The sequence below is a fragment of the Quercus suber genome, unplaced genomic scaffold (assembly GCF_002906115.3).
Source record: "Quercus suber isolate HL8 unplaced genomic scaffold, Cork oak 2.0 scaffold_663, whole genome shotgun sequence".
In the NCBI taxonomy this organism is placed as follows: domain Eukaryota; kingdom Viridiplantae; phylum Streptophyta; class Magnoliopsida; order Fagales; family Fagaceae; genus Quercus; species Quercus suber.
In genome coordinates, this window is record NW_027070104.1 from 48441 (window position 1) to 65826 (window position 17386).

At 34.0% G+C, this 17386-nt stretch overlaps 1 protein-coding gene across 4 annotated transcripts; it reads left to right on the plus strand.

The window, feature by feature from the left end:
* The first annotated feature begins 7820 nt into the window (after positions 1–7820).
* On the plus strand, positions 7821–16383 carry LOC112028174 (mitogen-activated protein kinase kinase kinase 5). Of its 4 annotated transcripts, none has more exons than XR_010625949.1 (11): positions 7821–8750; positions 9247–9906; positions 9987–10074; positions 11691–11753; positions 11850–12013; positions 12187–12262; positions 13086–13145; positions 13219–13344; positions 15256–15465; positions 15554–15640; positions 15836–15940. XR_010625949.1 is itself a non-coding variant. In XM_065765913.1 (11 exons), exons 1-11 carry the CDS (start codon positions 8233–8235, stop codon positions 15867–15869), a joined length of 2100 nt encoding a protein of 699 aa, XP_065621985.1. In that variant the 5' UTR covers positions 7821–8232; the 3' UTR covers positions 15870–15968. The 4 variants fall into 4 exon arrangements, 2 of the variants coding, with proteins under 2 accessions (XP_065621985.1, XP_065621984.1); XM_065765913.1 differs by having other exon boundaries at positions 15540–15640; positions 15836–15968; XR_010625948.1 differs by having other exon boundaries at positions 7822–8750; positions 15792–15903.
* Positions 16384–17386: the final 1003 nt, after the last annotated feature.

A 17386-nucleotide genomic window follows, 5' to 3' on the forward strand; every position in this document is an offset into this window, starting at 1 on the left:
ATTAATTATACACCACAAGGAAGAGAAAAAAGTTGAGAATTGTATTGTTGTTTTCTTCGATTACATTTGTAATCATTGTGATTTCATTGGATTTAACTGAAAAAGTAACGGATTTGAGATATTTGCTTATTTTCCAAATATAGAGGGGAAAATTGATTGGTTTCAAAAATAAAAGAGGGAATTATGAACTACCCTAAACATAGAGAGGAACAGTACTGTTTCCCAATAAAATTTTACGGTAGTTATTACAATGGAACTAGTTACACACTTGAAATCATGTCTTCAATTCACTATTTTAGTTCAAAATTCCATTTATGGATGTGTGTGCAAAATGGTGTGTGTAATTAACATTGCTCTATGACAATATACATGGGAAAGAGTTGTCTCACCGGTATAAAATCCTGTGCAAGTAGCTTACAGCTTCAGAAATGAAGAATCCCAATTATCAAACAGAGGTGCACCTTATGCCTACATTCATACCAGGTCTGGGTTTTCATGAGAAATTTATTTGGCCCAAGTCCAAACTCCTGATTCAAGACTTTCTTTTATTTGTTTAGCTAGAAGTTTGACTTGCTAGATCAAGGGATTAAATGGTTATTTCCACATTCAATTAGATTTATAGAGCTCATTACATTTTCACAAAAATAATAACTTTAACATGTGCATAAAAAAAAGATAAGGAAGATTCTTTATTGCCTTACAATATGGAAACAAAAACTTGGATAAATTGTAGTGTTCACAAAGATAAACAATATGTCATGGGACCAGAATACAGCTGTTCATGTCACTCTCTGGTTATGCTTGAAAAGAAAAACATCTCAATTGACCATGCTCTGGAACTATAATTGAAGTCACAGGCCAAAAATAGAAGGAACTTCCATTTATGAATAATTTGACATCCACTAACAGCCTTGACCATTACTGCCCATACAATTAAACAAGTGATTCGAAGTAAGATCTTCTTGTCTGATTAAACTCTATTTCTAAACAACAATGTCAAGTTTCTTGTCTACCTGAGATTCCCAAAGCACCTCTCAAGTACTAACCTAGCCAAAGCAGCAGACTTATTCTTAAAGTGCTTCTCGCTGAAAGTAATGACAAGCAAGTCAGAAATGGCCATTCAAGTTGTGCTTCATTGCCTATAAACTGGCAGGTTCTGGATTTTCCCACTTCGTGGTTACTATCTTACATATTGGCATGTTTTCATTCTTACTCAGAAGCTTCAAGGATGGATGAACCTCAACATCATGCATGAAAATTCTATCTCCGATATCTAGATTGCTCACATCCACCTCAATTTTGGGAGGAATGAGTTCAGCCGGACAAAGATATTTTAGACTAGTTCTTACCCTATTCAAATGGCCACCTGTTTTGGCATAAAAGATTTATAATCAGTGTAAAGTAGCATTAGAACAATATTTGACCAGAGATAATTCACTGAGCTTGTCAAGTGCTTACAAGTAAATAGGAACACCAATACCCTAATCAAATTCAAAACTAACCTGAATAAGATACAAATCCCCATGGCTAATTCACAAAAATAATAGCAACAAAAGTGATTCCAGTTCAACAATTTCTGACACATATAAGAGTGATTAAGATCTAAATCAACATCTAATCGAGTAAATAAGTTCACTGGTTACACTTAAGAAATGTGAAGTTTGCTAAAATTTCCAAACATGCTGAGATGGAATAAGAATAATGTGAAATTCTCCTTTCTGGCTCAATTACAGGAAGTATCTGGTCTGGAAACAATACATATATTTATCTAGCAAAAAAATTTCAAATTATGGCAAAACACGTTCAAGATACAAAAATTATATTTTTTGTTGCATCATAAAAGTAGATTTACTTTATTTGCTCTCGAGGAAACAAAAAAGATCATCTCTATATAGCATCTAAAAGCTGNTGAAATTATTAATTATACACCACAAGGAAGAGAAAAAAGTTGAGAATTGTATTGTTGTTTTCTTCGATTACATTTGTAATCATTGTGATTTCATTGGATTTAACTGAAAAAGTAACGGATTTGAGATATTTGCTTATTTTCCAAATATAGAGGGGAAAATTGATTGGTTTCAAAAATAAAAGAGGGAATTATGAACTACCCTAAACATAGAGAGGAACAGTACTGTTTCCCAATAAAATTTTACGGTAGTTATTACAATGGAACTAGTTACACACTTGAAATCATGTCTTCAATTCACTATTTTAGTTCAAAATTCCATTTATGGATGTGTGTGCAAAATGGTGTGTGTAATTAACATTGCTCTATGACAATATACATGGGAAAGAGTTGTCTCACCGGTATAAAATCCTGTGCAAGTAGCTTACAGCTTCAGAAATGAAGAATCCCAATTATCAAACAGAGGTGCACCTTATGCCTACATTCATACCAGGTCTGGGTTTTCATGAGAAATTTATTTGGCCCAAGTCCAAACTCCTGATTCAAGACTTTCTTTTATTTGTTTAGCTAGAAGTTTGACTTGCTAGATCAAGGGATTAAATGGTTATTTCCACATTCAATTAGATTTATAGAGCTCATTACATTTTCACAAAAATAATAACTTTAACATGTGCATAAAAAAAAGATAAGGAAGATTCTTTATTGCCTTACAATATGGAAACAAAAACTTGGATAAATTGTAGTGTTCACAAAGATAAACAATATGTCATGGGACCAGAATACAGCTGTTCATGTCACTCTCTGGTTATGCTTGAAAAGAAAAACATCTCAATTGACCATGCTCTGGAACTATAATTGAAGTCACAGGCCAAAAATAGAAGGAACTTCCATTTATGAATAATTTGACATCCACTAACAGCCTTGACCATTACTGCCCATACAATTAAACAAGTGATTCGAAGTAAGATCTTCTTGTCTGATTAAACTCTATTTCTAAACAACAATGTCAAGTTTCTTGTCTACCTGAGATTCCCAAAGCACCTCTCAAGTACTAACCTAGCCAAAGCAGCAGACTTATTCTTAAAGTGCTTCTCGCTGAAAGTAATGACAAGCAAGTCAGAAATGGCCATTCAAGTTGTGCTTCATTGCCTATAAACTGGCAGGTTCTGGATTTTCCCACTTCGTGGTTACTATCTTACATATTGGCATGTTTTCATTCTTACTCAGAAGCTTCAAGGATGGATGAACCTCAACATCATGCATGAAAATTCTATCTCCGATATCTAGATTGCTCACATCCACCTCAATTTTGGGAGGAATGAGTTCAGCCGGACAAAGATATTTTAGACTAGTTCTTACCCTATTCAAATGGCCACCTGTTTTGGCATAAAAGATTTATAATCAGTGTAAAGTAGCATTAGAACAATATTTGACCAGAGATAATTCACTGAGCTTGTCAAGTGCTTACAAGTAAATAGGAACACCAATACCCTAATCAAATTCAAAACTAACCTGAATAAGATACAAATCCCCATGGCTAATTCACAAAAATAATAGCAACAAAAGTGATTCCAGTTCAACAATTTCTGACACATATAAGAGTGATTAAGATCTAAATCAACATCTAATCGAGTAAATAAAGTTCACTGGTTACACTTAAGAAATGTGAAGTTTGCTAAAATTTCCAAACATGCTGAGATGGAATAAGAATAATGTGAAATTCTCCTTTCTGGCTCAATTACAGGAAGTATCTGGTCTGGAAACAATACATATATTTATCTAGCAAAAAAATTTCAAATTATGGCAAAACACGTTCAAGATACAAAAATTATATTTTTTGTTGCATCATAAAAGTAGATTTACTTTATTTGCTCTCGAGGAAACAAAAAAGATCATCTCTATATAGCATCTAAAAGCTGCCACATAAATTGCATTTTTTCTAAAGACTTCTTATAGCAAAATTTTGTACACAATAGGATTATAGTACGCAAACCAGCCAATTCCTCCATTGCCCAAGTGATTGTACATTGTTTTAGAAGGATGTTTGTAAGTCTATAATTATCAACGTGAAATAATGTCAAGAAACAAGTGATTTCGCAGCACACTTCAAACTACAAAATAACATAAAAAACCCATCTCCAAACAACAAAAAACAAAGAACATTACACAGTATTAAGGAAAAAAAAAATCTTTGATCTAAAGACCTATCATATAGAACACACATACTTTAGCATCAAAGATTAGGGAAAATCTTGCTACAATTGTAGCACATCTTTCACTTTACGGATGATTGAATATGGTCTCCTGAATACTATACAAGGACAAGTCTCCTCTCACTTCCCCTTCCCCACAATCACAGTGTTTGTTATTAACACCTCCTGTCACTATTAGCTAAACTTCGCTGGTTGAGCTGTTGGAAACTACTAGCAGCTTGCAACATATAGAATATCCAAAATGCACAAAAGGAAAAATCTTTTCAATGGAACAAGTGTTAGAAGTCCGTTCGCTTGATTCAAAATCGACGAACCTAGAAAAGAGAATAGAGCAGCGTGTCTACCAATTTCAAAAAAAAAAAAAAAAAAAAAAAAAAAAAAAAAAAAAAAAAAAAAAAAAACCAACCCGTTAAAGGAATACGAGACTCGGCGGGTTGTTGGGTACTTGAGTAACACATTTATAAATTTTTTTTTAAAATTGTTTTCAGCTATTAAAAACATAATAATAAATTATGTAACTTTAAATGATGTTACATCATTCATTATTGTTATTATTTTTATGTGAATTTCGATAAATTCACTATTAGATTACATTTTTATTTAATACCTTTTATGTTTATAAATTTTCAAAATAATTAAAAATTAATAGCTATGTCATCAATCAAATATTAAATTTTAAGTTTTTATAATTAAAAATTATGCATAAAAGATGAGTTTACGATCTAATTGTAAATAATATTTAATTGACATAAAATTTGACATACATGTTAAGAATATATAGAACATTTAAATCCACAGTGTGATTTTCAAAATATTAATTTAGTAAAAATTTATTAGGTGATGTAATACTGCTTAAAATTATACCAAGTGTAACTTGATTCCAAATCATATATATGTATATATATATAGAAGTTGATTTTTATTTCTTCAAAAATTCTCCAAATACATTGTTGAGCCTCAAGGCCATTAAAAAAAAACCATAAAAATATTTTGGGTTTGAGTTTTGAATAAGTGTAGAGATATTACTTATTTTGCAAAGTGACATTATGTTGGGTCCATGTGAAAATTAATTATCCACCTCTCACAACTAGTTATCTCAACAAATTGTGAAAAATGCTATGACAGTGTGTCTATAGAAAAAGTTGGTGAATTTTATATTCTCTACATGAGGTCATAACATTTTGTAAACAAAGAGATCTTTGCTTGCTTCAAAACCCACATGCCCATTAGCACCCTTTCAATATTTTTTCAAGTTGGTTTTTTTTTTTATCTGTAGCTCTCTCTCTCTCTCTCTCTCTCTCTCATGGGAAAGAAAATCAGGTTTGGCTTCAGTGATGGTTGTGTGTAGTTCTTTTTTTGAAATGGTTGTGTGTAGTTCTTGGCTAGTATCTATGATGGGTTTAAAATTGGTTGTAGGTCTCTGCAAGAAAATTGGTCGAGCTATGGTTGCCGGAGACCCAATGAAGTTGGGTTGATGTTGTGCTTGTCGGGGAAAATAACCAATTAATACAACACACAACATAATTATTTTCTTTTCTCTATTTGTGCAAATTAAATGGATATTCCAGATAAATTAGTCAATATATATTCCAATACTAAATATAAATAGAAAATTCAGCAACAACCCATAATCAAGAACACTAAATCTTTACATGGAAAACCGATGAGGGAAAAACCATGAGTCCTAATCTAGTTAAAACATCCACAATAGAATAAAATCTTCTCTAGAACAAATGCTAGAGACTTCCAAAACATCAAGAACACATTATTCTTGGTTCACAACATATATTCATCGCAGTAGATGATCTCAAACAAACTGGAATTAATATATATGTATATATATCAATTGAACAATTATATTTGTAGGTAAATATTATCAATAAAAAAGGAAAAAAGAAAAAGGAAAATGAGTCCCTGGTCCATTCTAGATCTAAAAAGTCAACTCTAAATCTTTTCCTTTTAACCCTTATTTATTTATTTATTTTTCCATTTATAATGGATGAAGTACACTCTGTCACTGTCAAATATTTTAATAAAATCTATGCTAAGCTATTTGATGTTAACTGCATCCACTAGTTACGATTTCAATCATAATGTTGACCAAGTTTGGTAAAGAAGGTAACCTTTTGGAAGGGTCAACAATTTGATTGTATAGACTTTCGCTATAGCAACATAAGTACAATAAAAAGAAAGAAAAAGAGAACGATGTTGGGTCTAGTCCAAATGACTTGGTTTTGGTCATTACCTCTCAATCCGCCTACTTATTCTTCAGTTAGATGCTGGTAATTTTCTTAATTAACAATTTGAACTTTGTTGTGCATGTTGAATCGTTATAATGCTATGTTACGTGGTAAGAAAACACGTAATTTGACTTGTTCTTTACATGGAGTTAGCTAGACTTCTTCTTTGTACACTAAACACAAATTCAGTAAATTATATTCCAATCTCTTGTTATTACTAATTAATAACACAAGTCAATGAATATTGAATTATATCAACTGCACAAATGTTCAAATGTTATGTGTGTGTCTTTAAATTGGTTTAAGGTGCGGAATGTTTTGAAAGAGTATGTAAAATAGGAAAAAGTAGGTTTTTATGTTAAAATAGATATGAATTTTTGTATGAACTGATATAAATGCTTCTTATATTAGATTATCTATTTTATATTGCATTTTATTAAAATATTAATTTTTCTTTTTCTTTTTAATTGTTTTTCTTTCTTCACAGACAACTACCATTCACTTTCTTCATTCATCCTTAGGGACATAAAGAAAGAATTAAAAAAAAATACTAAATGCAAAATGAATAATGTAAATGTAAATTAGCACTAAATGCAAAATAAATAGTGTCAGTATAAATTTACGCGATTATTATAGCAATTATGTATTTTTACATAACTTTGCATGGTTAAATATGAGTGAATTTTAAATTTAGTTTGCTAAAATATAGTTATTTTTCTATTATAAAAGCGCGCAAGTGCTTATTTTGTTAATAAAAGAACTTTTTGAATTGAAAAATTAGAAAAAACATATCTAATTTAAATAAAAAAAAAAATGGAAAATGATAAAGAGGCCTATGACCAAAGTTTTTTTTTTTTTTTGCCAATAGGTAAAGTTGAGAGAAAATCTAATTAGGTTTTAAATTTGATTCCAATTCTTGTCTAATTTTGCTCCACGTGCTATTTAACTTTTTTTTTTTTAATTTTTATTCTAAGTGAGTTAGTCAAGTGCAAAAGACGAATGATCTAATATAAATAAATCATCAAAAACTCAATATACAAAAAAAGAAAAAAAGAAAGAAAGAGTAAACTTATGTGTATATCTAAAAGAAATTAAAATAAAAAAATAAAAGAGAAAGATAATAATTTGAATCCATATATGTATAATTGTAATTTTTTTTTTTATAATTGTACCGTACATATGCACAGATTATGCATTAGTTAAGATAAATTACAAACATGTTAGTTATGTCACCGGAAGTGAAGCATATTAGTTAGTAATAATTTTGCAAATATATTAGTTATGATAACCTATATGTTTCAAATCTAATTACATAACTAATACCTTGGCAAAATTAGCTTAACGAACCTTACCACCTAGGCGTACATCTGGCATAGCAAACAGAACAACTACCAAAATCCAAAATAGCAGAAATAACGGAATTTAAAAAAGACGAAAGAAGCAACACCAAACGCAAACACTCTCTCTCTGTCTCGAGCTTGACTTTGTTAGAAGAAGGAGAACCTATTAATTATTGACCTCTCAAAATCGACGCACCATTCCCGTTTGGAGTGGAAGTACGTTGTAAAAAAACCGTGTAGAAAAAGAAAAAGAAGAAAAAGAAAGAGAGAGAGAGAGAAAATACCAAAACCAAAACCAAAAGCCCAAAGAAACAAGGACTCGTGCACCGTCCATGTCCAAAGTTTCTGTTGAAGAAGATCCACAGTTTCCATGAATCTCCTTCTCCTCTTAGCGTTTGATTCTCTCTTGCCTGACGACCTATTTGTCCCTCCTCTCCATCAACACCGTTAAATTTTTTTTTCTTTCAAAGAAAAATTCATATTCATATATTATTATGTAGGTGTATTGGTATCAGGTATGATTGCGAGCTACAATGCGTTGGTTGCCAAGCATTTCATTCTCACCGGCTTCATCATCCTCGACCCCGACGTTACCGATCAAATCTCCGAGCGATGGTGAATCTCCAAATGATAGTAATATTAATATTGATAATAATAAGAGTAGTAGTAGTAGCGGTAGCAGCAGCAAAAGGAGCGAAGAGGTAGGTTCCGGTACGTGGCGTTTCGGGCCGATAAGGAGGCTGACGCGGCAGAGGAAGCTCAGGCATTTGAGCGACAACGACGTCGTCGGAGTCTCCGCCGGCTCCATCACGCTGGAGCCGCTTTCGCTGACGAGATCGCCCAGCATGGCTTCGCGGTCCACCACCACGTCGGAGGCTAAGCCTCAGCCTTTGCCTCTGCCGGAGTTAGGGATTTTTCGCGCCAAGGAAAGGCCTGTTCCTGATTTCGTCAACGTCCCTCTCCCTTCGCCCAAGACCGCCCAGAGCAGAGTCGTTGAGGACCGAGACAGAGATAGAGACAGAGCCTCTTCCTCTATTTCTCCAATTAAAAGGTGAAAAAATCTTTCGTCTTCGCTGTCAAATTCACAGTTTCATATTTATATATACTTTTTTTTTTTTTTGGTTTAATTTACAATTTTAGGCAGGAATTTTCTTTTTCTGGTAGAATAATCAGCTGTGATTTTTTTTTTTTTTGGATGAATTTCTGTGTTCCTGTTTTTGTCCGATTTTGCATAGGCGGATTGGTGATTCACCGGTATTTCTGTTATTATATTTCAATCAAGAGCGTTTTGGTTGTGTGCAAATTGTGTATGTTTGTGTTTAATGATGAAAAGAGTGGATTTTGATTGGTGAAATGCTAAATTTAAATGCATAGAGTGCTCGTTGATGAGATTAGTTTGTGTTAGATGTATGTCATTTTGCATGATTGTAGTTGCCTTGTTGGGAAAAAATGCTAATTTTTTCGTCGCGGTTTAATGTTCTGTATTTTGGTTGATTCTTTGTGCATTGGCTGAGACATTTTGCATCTATTGACATGTTTAATTTCAGTGTGTTTGCTAGCCGAGACACAAAAGGTGGTGTGGATTATGGTGAAAAGAGGTCATATAGAAGGGAGCTTCCAGAGCAAAATTGCTCAGAAAGCTCAAGAGATGACTTCAGGGTCCATGCTCCTATGAGGAGTGCTCCAAATAGTCCTTTTTCAAGTCCTGCACTCAGTCCACATAGGGCAAGTACCGGTGACTCATTTCCATATTATTATTACATGATTCCAAAGGGAAATCAAGTCTGGTCTGCCCCAGAGATACCAACAACAGCAATGATTCCGGGATTCCCTCCCCCTGCGTTCTTTGATTACAATACTGTCAGTTCTGATACTTCTCCTCTTCACAGTCCTCGGGCAAAATGTCCCCAACAATTCCCCAAAAGCCAAAGTGGGTCTGCATCCCCATTGAATTGTAAATTATTTATTGAAACCTCAACAGTGCGACGTGAAAATAGTTGTCCTGTAAATGTCCACCCATTACCTCTTCCTCCAGGAGCAGCCACACCTTCACCATGTACTACAACTCCCAATCCCATTCCCACTCCTCCCACTCCCCCTCCCCAACCTATAGTTAAATTGGAGTCAGTGCCGATGAATAGTCAATGGAAAAAAGGAAAGCTTATTGGGCGCGGTACGTTTGGAAGTGTTTATGTTGCCACCAACAGGTATATATGTTTGATGTACTTCTTATGCTAGCTTCTTTACCTGCAGCAAAGTCTTTAGTATAGTTACTCTTTTCTTACAGGGAAACTGGAGCTTTGTGTGCAATGAAGGAAGTTGAAATATTTCCTGATGACCCAAAATCTGCAGAGAGTATAAAGCAGTTACAGCAGGTAATTCTCCAGAATCTATTGCACTACTAGTTCCCTCTATAATTATATGTATTGGAATAAAACATATCAAGCTTTTGCCCTAATTTATTGAAGGGAATATTATAGTAAGGATTAAATATCACGGTCTAAATTGTCTTGATTTCTAATAATGGTTAATTTTATGCTACTGACATGGGTTAATCACTACTGCAAAGTGTTTACTCTTTTTTCATATCATAGGGAACTCTTTGCTACCATATTTTGGCGAGATATATATATATATATTTTCTCATTATACATTTACGAAAAAAAAAAAGGTTTAGCTTGCATCCCATATCTTTTCTCTCATACCATTGGCTCATCCATTTCTTCAATGGTACAAAGCTGTCAGTGGGTAAACTATGACAGACATGCATGCAATGAATAGTTGGAACTTGCACATGTGAACATGGGTGATGGCTGTTTTTGTCTTGCGTGGTCTTTTTTATTTTATTGTTTGAGACAATTTCTAACAGTTTAAATTTTTTCCTCTTTATCTATTTATTTATCTTTTCAATTTTCACTCGGAAGGTTTTGCAGTATATGTTGTGGATACCTTAATCCTGATCATTATCTACTTTTCTTTTTATTTTCTTTTTTATTTCTAAATCATATTAGGATAATACCTTCTTTTAGATGTGTGTGTTTGGTGAATTTTTGTACTTCTAGGCCTTGGGAACTTCCCCTTTTATTGAAACGAATGGTTTCATGTTTTTGGCCTTTAGAGTACATCAATTCTGTGCATTATCAGTTATCCTTCTTATTTGCTTATACATTAAAAAAATCACTCTGCGTTTGAAGTTGACACCCTACTAGTGTTCTTTCTCTTGTGGCTTTTTAATTCTGCCGTCAAATCCCAAGGCTCTCATATTAATTTTTTTTTTCTTTAAGAAGTTTTCTTGGATTAGTATTTTTGCTTTGAAGATTCTGCATGAGTTCTCGATGATAGATGAGTATACTTGAGCTTTCTTTCCCCTTGTTCAGCTGAGGATTTCTATGAATTAAGGATTGTCCTATGCCAGTGTTTTGCATACAATGATGTATTTAGTCTTGCAATCCTTGCCCTAAGGACTGCACATTCTCTCTCTCTCTCTCTCTCTCTCTCTCTCTCCCCCATGGGGGTGGGGGGAAATAAGTGTGATTGAGATTGTAATTTGGATCATTTGTAACAGATGAGTATACTAATTTTGGCATAGTTGATTTGTCTATCAAAACGTTTCTTACAAATAGGTAGTGGTTAAACCTCTTGAGTAGCTGTATATGGTACAGGCACCTTTTAGATCTTGGATTCTGTAATTATCCAGAATGATCCTAACTTATGCGATTCATTAGAGGCTAAAAGTATCTTGGTTGATATTTGGTCAATGAAGTTTTTAAGTGGTTTGGTTTGATGAATGCTATCCATATCCTGCTGTCTTGTTTCTCTGTGTTGGGAGCATTTATGACATATGTTTTTAAATGTTTAACTTTAAAACTTTCCTAAATAAATATATTATTATTATTAGTAGTAGTAGTATTAGTATTTGGTAAATCATCTTCATAATTATTTATTTGGTTTTCTTGCCTGATGCCTCTATTATTCCAATTATTTGTTTCAGGAAATCAAAGTTCTTAGCCAGCTGAAGCATCCAAATATTGTGCAGTATTATGGTAGTGAAATAGTGAGTATTCTCCCGGTTGCATGTTTAGGCATTCTCATTGTTGTTTACAATAGTATCCTTGAAGCAATGCATGTAATTAATGTTGTGCATATGCAGGTTGATGACCGTTTTTTTATATATCTGGAGTATGTTCATCCTGGTTCCATCAATAAATATGTTCGTGAACATTGTGGAGCCATAACAGAGTCTGTTGTTCGCAATTTTACTCGCCATATTCTCTTTGGGTTGGCTTACTTGCATAGCACAAAGACAATTCACAGGTACAATTCACGTTTGATTGATTTGTTGAAATAATCTACTTAGTTTTGCCAATTAGAATTTAAACACTTAAGTATGTGAAATTGTCTATGCATCTCATCAGCATGAATGCAGTAGTCTTGCGGCTAATTTGCTTAATGTGACATTTGGAATTTTTTTTCTTTTCTTTCAATAGGGACATCAAAGGGGCGAATTTGCTTGTTGATTCATCTGGAGTCGTCAAGCTTGCTGATTTTGGGATGGCTAAACATGTGAGTTCATTTTCTTCTTCTTTATTACTGTATCATCTTGTGTTTTGTTTTCTTATCTTGCATAATGGCTCTCTTTTGATGCAGTCATTCTTCCATTTACATTTAGTAGATGGTATTTCTTCGTCTTCTTCTTCTTCTTGTATATTGATTCTCCTTAAAAGTCCCTCATCTTCTTGAGCTTTTGGTGAGAAAATATATTTTGACTTTGCCTACTTGTTCCTTATTTTACATTAACGAAGATTATCAATACTTGTGGATAATTTTCTTTTGAAAAAGAAGAAGAAGAAGATAAATTGACATTTGTATGCTCAAATGTTCAATTGTGATTGAGTCTATGGTTGTGATAACAGCATGGCCCCTGTTACAAGAAAACAGAATCAGTGTAGCGTAATCCTTAGTATGAATAATGCTCTTGTAAAATATTAATATTAGTATTATTGCTTTTCTCTCTGTGTTTTATTCAATTCCATAATTCAAGCATTTACGTGGATGCTGAAGTACCTGCTTTTAGACTTGTGAATCCTCTGGTAGGATATTGTTGTTATTGCCAGTAGCTAATTACCTCCTGGCCACAGTAATGAACTGAGGATCATTCAGAGAAATATGGGTGATTACCTCTGGTTAGTGGTGATACCTAATTTTATAAATTGGTGTATCATCTTTTCATCATTATAACCATTCTTGACCTCTTTTATTGTTTTTGAAAACTTACCAATAAAATAAATTATTGTTGCCAACTTGCCATTATAATTTTCTTTCTGGGATATTCTAGTTGATGTTTCTAATATTGGGCTTAAGTAATTTGGGACTTATTGTTGCACAGCTTACTGGACAAGCAGCTGATCTTTCCTTAAAGGGAAGTCCATACTGGATGGCTCCAGAGGTATTTTCTTGCTGCTACATCAATATTTCATAGGCCTGTATCTTCCCCTGCTGAGATCATTGTCTTTTTGCAGCTCATGCAAGCTGTGATGCAGAGAGATTCCAACTCTGATCTGGCTCTTGCTGTAGATATTTGGAGTTTGGGCTGTACTATTATTGAAATGCTCACTGGAAAACCTCCATGGAGCGACTTTGAAGGGGTAGGCACCTAACGTTCCCTTATGCACTTTATTGATCCTACAGTATTACAATAGAAGTTTATGTTGCTTTGCATTTATCTCATTAAATTTTGATTTAAAAAAAAGAAAAAAAAGGGGAGAGATTGTGCAATAAGATGTCATCATATTCAGTTCTTGAAGGTTTATATGGTTGGATTGTTGCTTTGCATTAGCTTTTGTGGTTTATGTCTATCCCATCTAAGTTACAAACTAACGAATAAGGCGAAGATCAAGCTACATTGTTAAAGCAGGTCATTTACGATGAATGGATGTTCTTTCCCACTAACTGAATGAGAGTGTTAAAATCATTTTTTGCCCTAAATCTCTTTTTGGATTGTTGTTTGATGCGCTTAGAAATCAATAAATTACGTCATCCATTTCCTCTGTTTTTCTAGGCAACTGCCTAACAAACTTCTAATTTATAAGAAATATGTTTTTTATTGTTTAGAGGTCAAGTCTTGGTGCAATGGCAAGTGCCTACCACCAAAAGCAATAGGTTGCGGGTTCAAGTTTGGGAATCAGCAGCTCCAATAAATTGGGGGTAAGGCTGCCTACTATGACCTCTCCCAAATCCTGCAAAAGTGGGAGTTTTATGCATTGGGTATGACCTTTATATTTTGTATTGACTATCTCTTCTGCAATTGCTACTTAGTGAAAAGAGGTAATCAAAATGAGGTGATGGAAGAGGTGTTCTTACAAGATTAAGGGGGTGTTGGTGGATTTTATTTTTCCCTCTTAAATGTTTTTTCTAGAATTGTAGTTTGTTCCCACAGAAATTAAAAATGCAGTTTTTATAATAAAAATATATGATGTGCAAATTCTTCCTTCTCCTTTCCCTGATGTTTATAATTAATTCCTTTCTTCTTCGGCTCCCCTTGAAGTGGTTCCCACTTTGGTACTGCCCCCTGCAAAATTACCTTGTTGTATTGGCAGTGTGCTTGTTGGTTGCTAACTTGTGGCTAGTTTTGTTGCGGTAAAGTAAGATAATAGCAGCATGTACGTAATGAAACTTGTCATCTAATTTGTTTTTAAGTACAATTTAAGTGTTAGTTAGTTTAGGTGAGGTGTTCTGAATTTATGTGTGTAGATCTTACCACAATCTTTCTGCCACAATCGGTGACTTAGGAAGTCCACTTTGTTGTTAAGTACAATTTAAGTGAGGTGCTCTGAATTTATATGCGTGGATCTTATTACAATCTTTCTGTTACAATCAGTGACTTGGGAAATTATATATTCAATTGCAATCCTATTTAGATTCATATTTGATCTTTTATCAATATTTAGTTTTGTGTCTTTTCTTTATAAATTAATTTAAGGGACATTGTAATTCAAGTAAATCAATAACTTATAATTCATACGCAACATGTCCATAGTATCAGATGTGGATGAAGCACAGTGAGTGTGCTTATTTATATGTTTTGCAAATTATGAGATGATCACAGCTGGTATGTCCACTGAATTAGGAGATCTTAGAAATAGTTAATAATTATAAATAAAAGACTTGATTAATTTCACCTGCTTTTGGCAGAATATCAATCAATTTCAGAATTAACTTTCACACCTTTCTCATGTGGTTTCCATGATGGAGGAGGGAGAAGCATGTGTGGCATATGTTATGTTGTATCTTGTGGCGTAGCAATGTAGTTGTCTGCTTGAAGGAGATGCTGAAGTGTGGCAATCGGATAACATATAATATTGCATTTTATTACCTAATTCTGTAGAGTTTGGTAGTATTGGCAACTTTTGCTTTCTGCACTCAGCTGTAGCTTTTGCCTGCTGTCTCTGGATGTAGCATACTGGATGGTATATTGTAGTTGGAGTTGCATTAATCATTTTATTTGCATTTAGATATTCCCACTGTTGTTTAAGTTGCATTTATCATATTTGATGCAGGCTGCAGCCATGTTCAAGGTAATGAGGGATACCCCTCCCATACCTGAAACATTGTCTTCTGAGGGCAAGGATTTTTTGCGGTGCTGCTTTCAGCGAAATCCTGCAGAGAGGTCATCTGCTGCAATGTTACTAGAACATCGCTTCCTGAAGAACTCCCAGCAGCTGGATGTTCCATCTTTCAACCCAGCATTTAACGGGAAGAACTTAACGGTAACTAAAAATGACATCTGTTTGTTGTTGCTAAATTGTTGTTGTTTATATTATAGTTTGTCTTACATTGACAGGAAAAACCACATAGTCCAAGAGAGCGTTCTGAAAATAAATGTGATCAGCTGCCAAGGTTCCCAAGCACACCTATTGCGAAAGAAAAGTTGGCCTCTGAGAGGTAGAGTTACTTTCTGCATTAACATGAATATTTAGACCCCAAATATTTATGACAATGGGAAGAAAAAAAAAACAAAAAAAGGACCATGAATTTCAATGCATTCTCTTGCATGACGACCACTCCAGTTTCATGCATTATTCTTTTTCTCCAGTGACACTGGCCAACAATCTCATCATGAAACTTCCGACTTAACAGTGGCCTCCCGTTATTCCCCTCGCTCTACCCTTGAGGCCCATTCTAGTTTATCTCCTCCACACACGGGTTGCAACAGACATTACCCCAGCCCTTCTGCAAGTACTCCTAGCAATGTCAAACATGGAGCCAAAAAGAGTAGTAATTTCAGATAACGTACAGAAAGGGATGAACGCTTCTGGCATTTTTTCATGAGTTCTGCTGATATGCGGCTGTAGAATTTGTATTTATAGATTTCACAGATGGCATAGTAGGTGACTTGCAACCATAGGGTGTTGTGACCGTAGGTTTTTTGCCTTGTTTTTATCTTTGACAGCTCTTGAACTTATAAAAGCTTCTTCCTCCTGGAAGGTTACCCTGCATGGGAATTTTAGAAGCAGTTTTTGTATACCACTCATTTAGAGTTTCAGATATCACGGAAGTTACTTTAACCATTACTTTATGATGGTAATATTTTTACCTCCTTGTACAATTGGAGTCGAACAAATGAATCTGTAGATATTAGATGTTGAAATTATTGATTTATCTAGTCCTCTCATTTTAACTATGGATTTGATGCGACTGTTTTACGTAAATTAGCTTCAGTTTTGATATTGATTTCTGGGATTGTGGCTGATATTCTATAATAAGTCGGAGTGGTTCATCTTAGTTTCATGCAATTTGAAATTTTAAAATGTACACTTTCTTGTAACAATTCCAACCAAGGACTTCTGCAGTTATACTGGTTGAATAGATGGCTTAATTATTATTTCTGTAATAATTCAATAGTCAGGAAGGGGTATTTGAATCTTAAATATCTCTGTTAAAAAAACAAATAGCAGTTAAGTTACTCTTGGAATTTGATATTAAAAACAAAAAATGGAAACACCAGGATAGTTATCAGCTTTCCACTAAATAAATAAATACATTTCTTTCGATGGAGGGTATAAAGCTTCTCTTAAATGAAGATATCGGATGATAGGATTAATTGTTGGACCAAAAGACATTGTTTCCTCATTAGAGAAGTTACTTCAGTAATTTTTTTTAATTAAAAAAAATGATTTTCTTTTTGTTGTCCAGAAAAATTAGGATGTCAAAATGGGAAGTTTGTTTATGGCTTCTTGGAGGCTTTGTAAAATTGTCATTGCTGACTCAATAATTTGGTCTGGCCCTTCATCTTATTTGCTATATGAAGATGCCAGGGATCACTGATCCCAGAAGGTATATGCCAGTGGTAATGGAGGTGCGGCATTCTGCGTCATGAAACAACATTAACGCCCGCCCTAGTATAAGCATTATGAGTAAAGGTCTATGTACCAATGGCTATAAGAAGATCAGTAAAAGTTTGTCCAACTGTGCTTTCTCAATTCAATAATTTGGTCTAGAATCTAGACCTTTTAACTTTTTTGGTTAAGTGAAAATGACGATATCGAACTCCAAAAGTAAACCCATGGAATTGGCGTCTCGCCCTTTATCATTCTCATGGCTTGGGCCTTTTCTTTCTTTTTAGTTGAGCATTTCAGTGGGGCTTGCCTCATTTAGCATTCTGGTTCAGCTGCATGAAACCATCTTTTT

Bases quoted from the DNA above. Each gene is read 5' to 3' on its own strand.
- LOC112028174 (XM_065765912.1), top strand. From the start codon at position 8,233: ATGCGTTGGTTGCCAAGCATTTCATTCTCACCGGCTTCATCATCCTCG. The intron at 8,751-9,246 runs GTGAAAAAATCT...GTTTAATTTCAG, and splicing joins TCTATTTCTCCAATTAAAAG to TGTGTTTGCTAGCCGAGACA. The intron at 12,014-12,186 runs GTACAATTCACG...TTCTTTCAATAG, and splicing joins AGCACAAAGACAATTCACAG to GGACATCAAAGGGGCGAATT.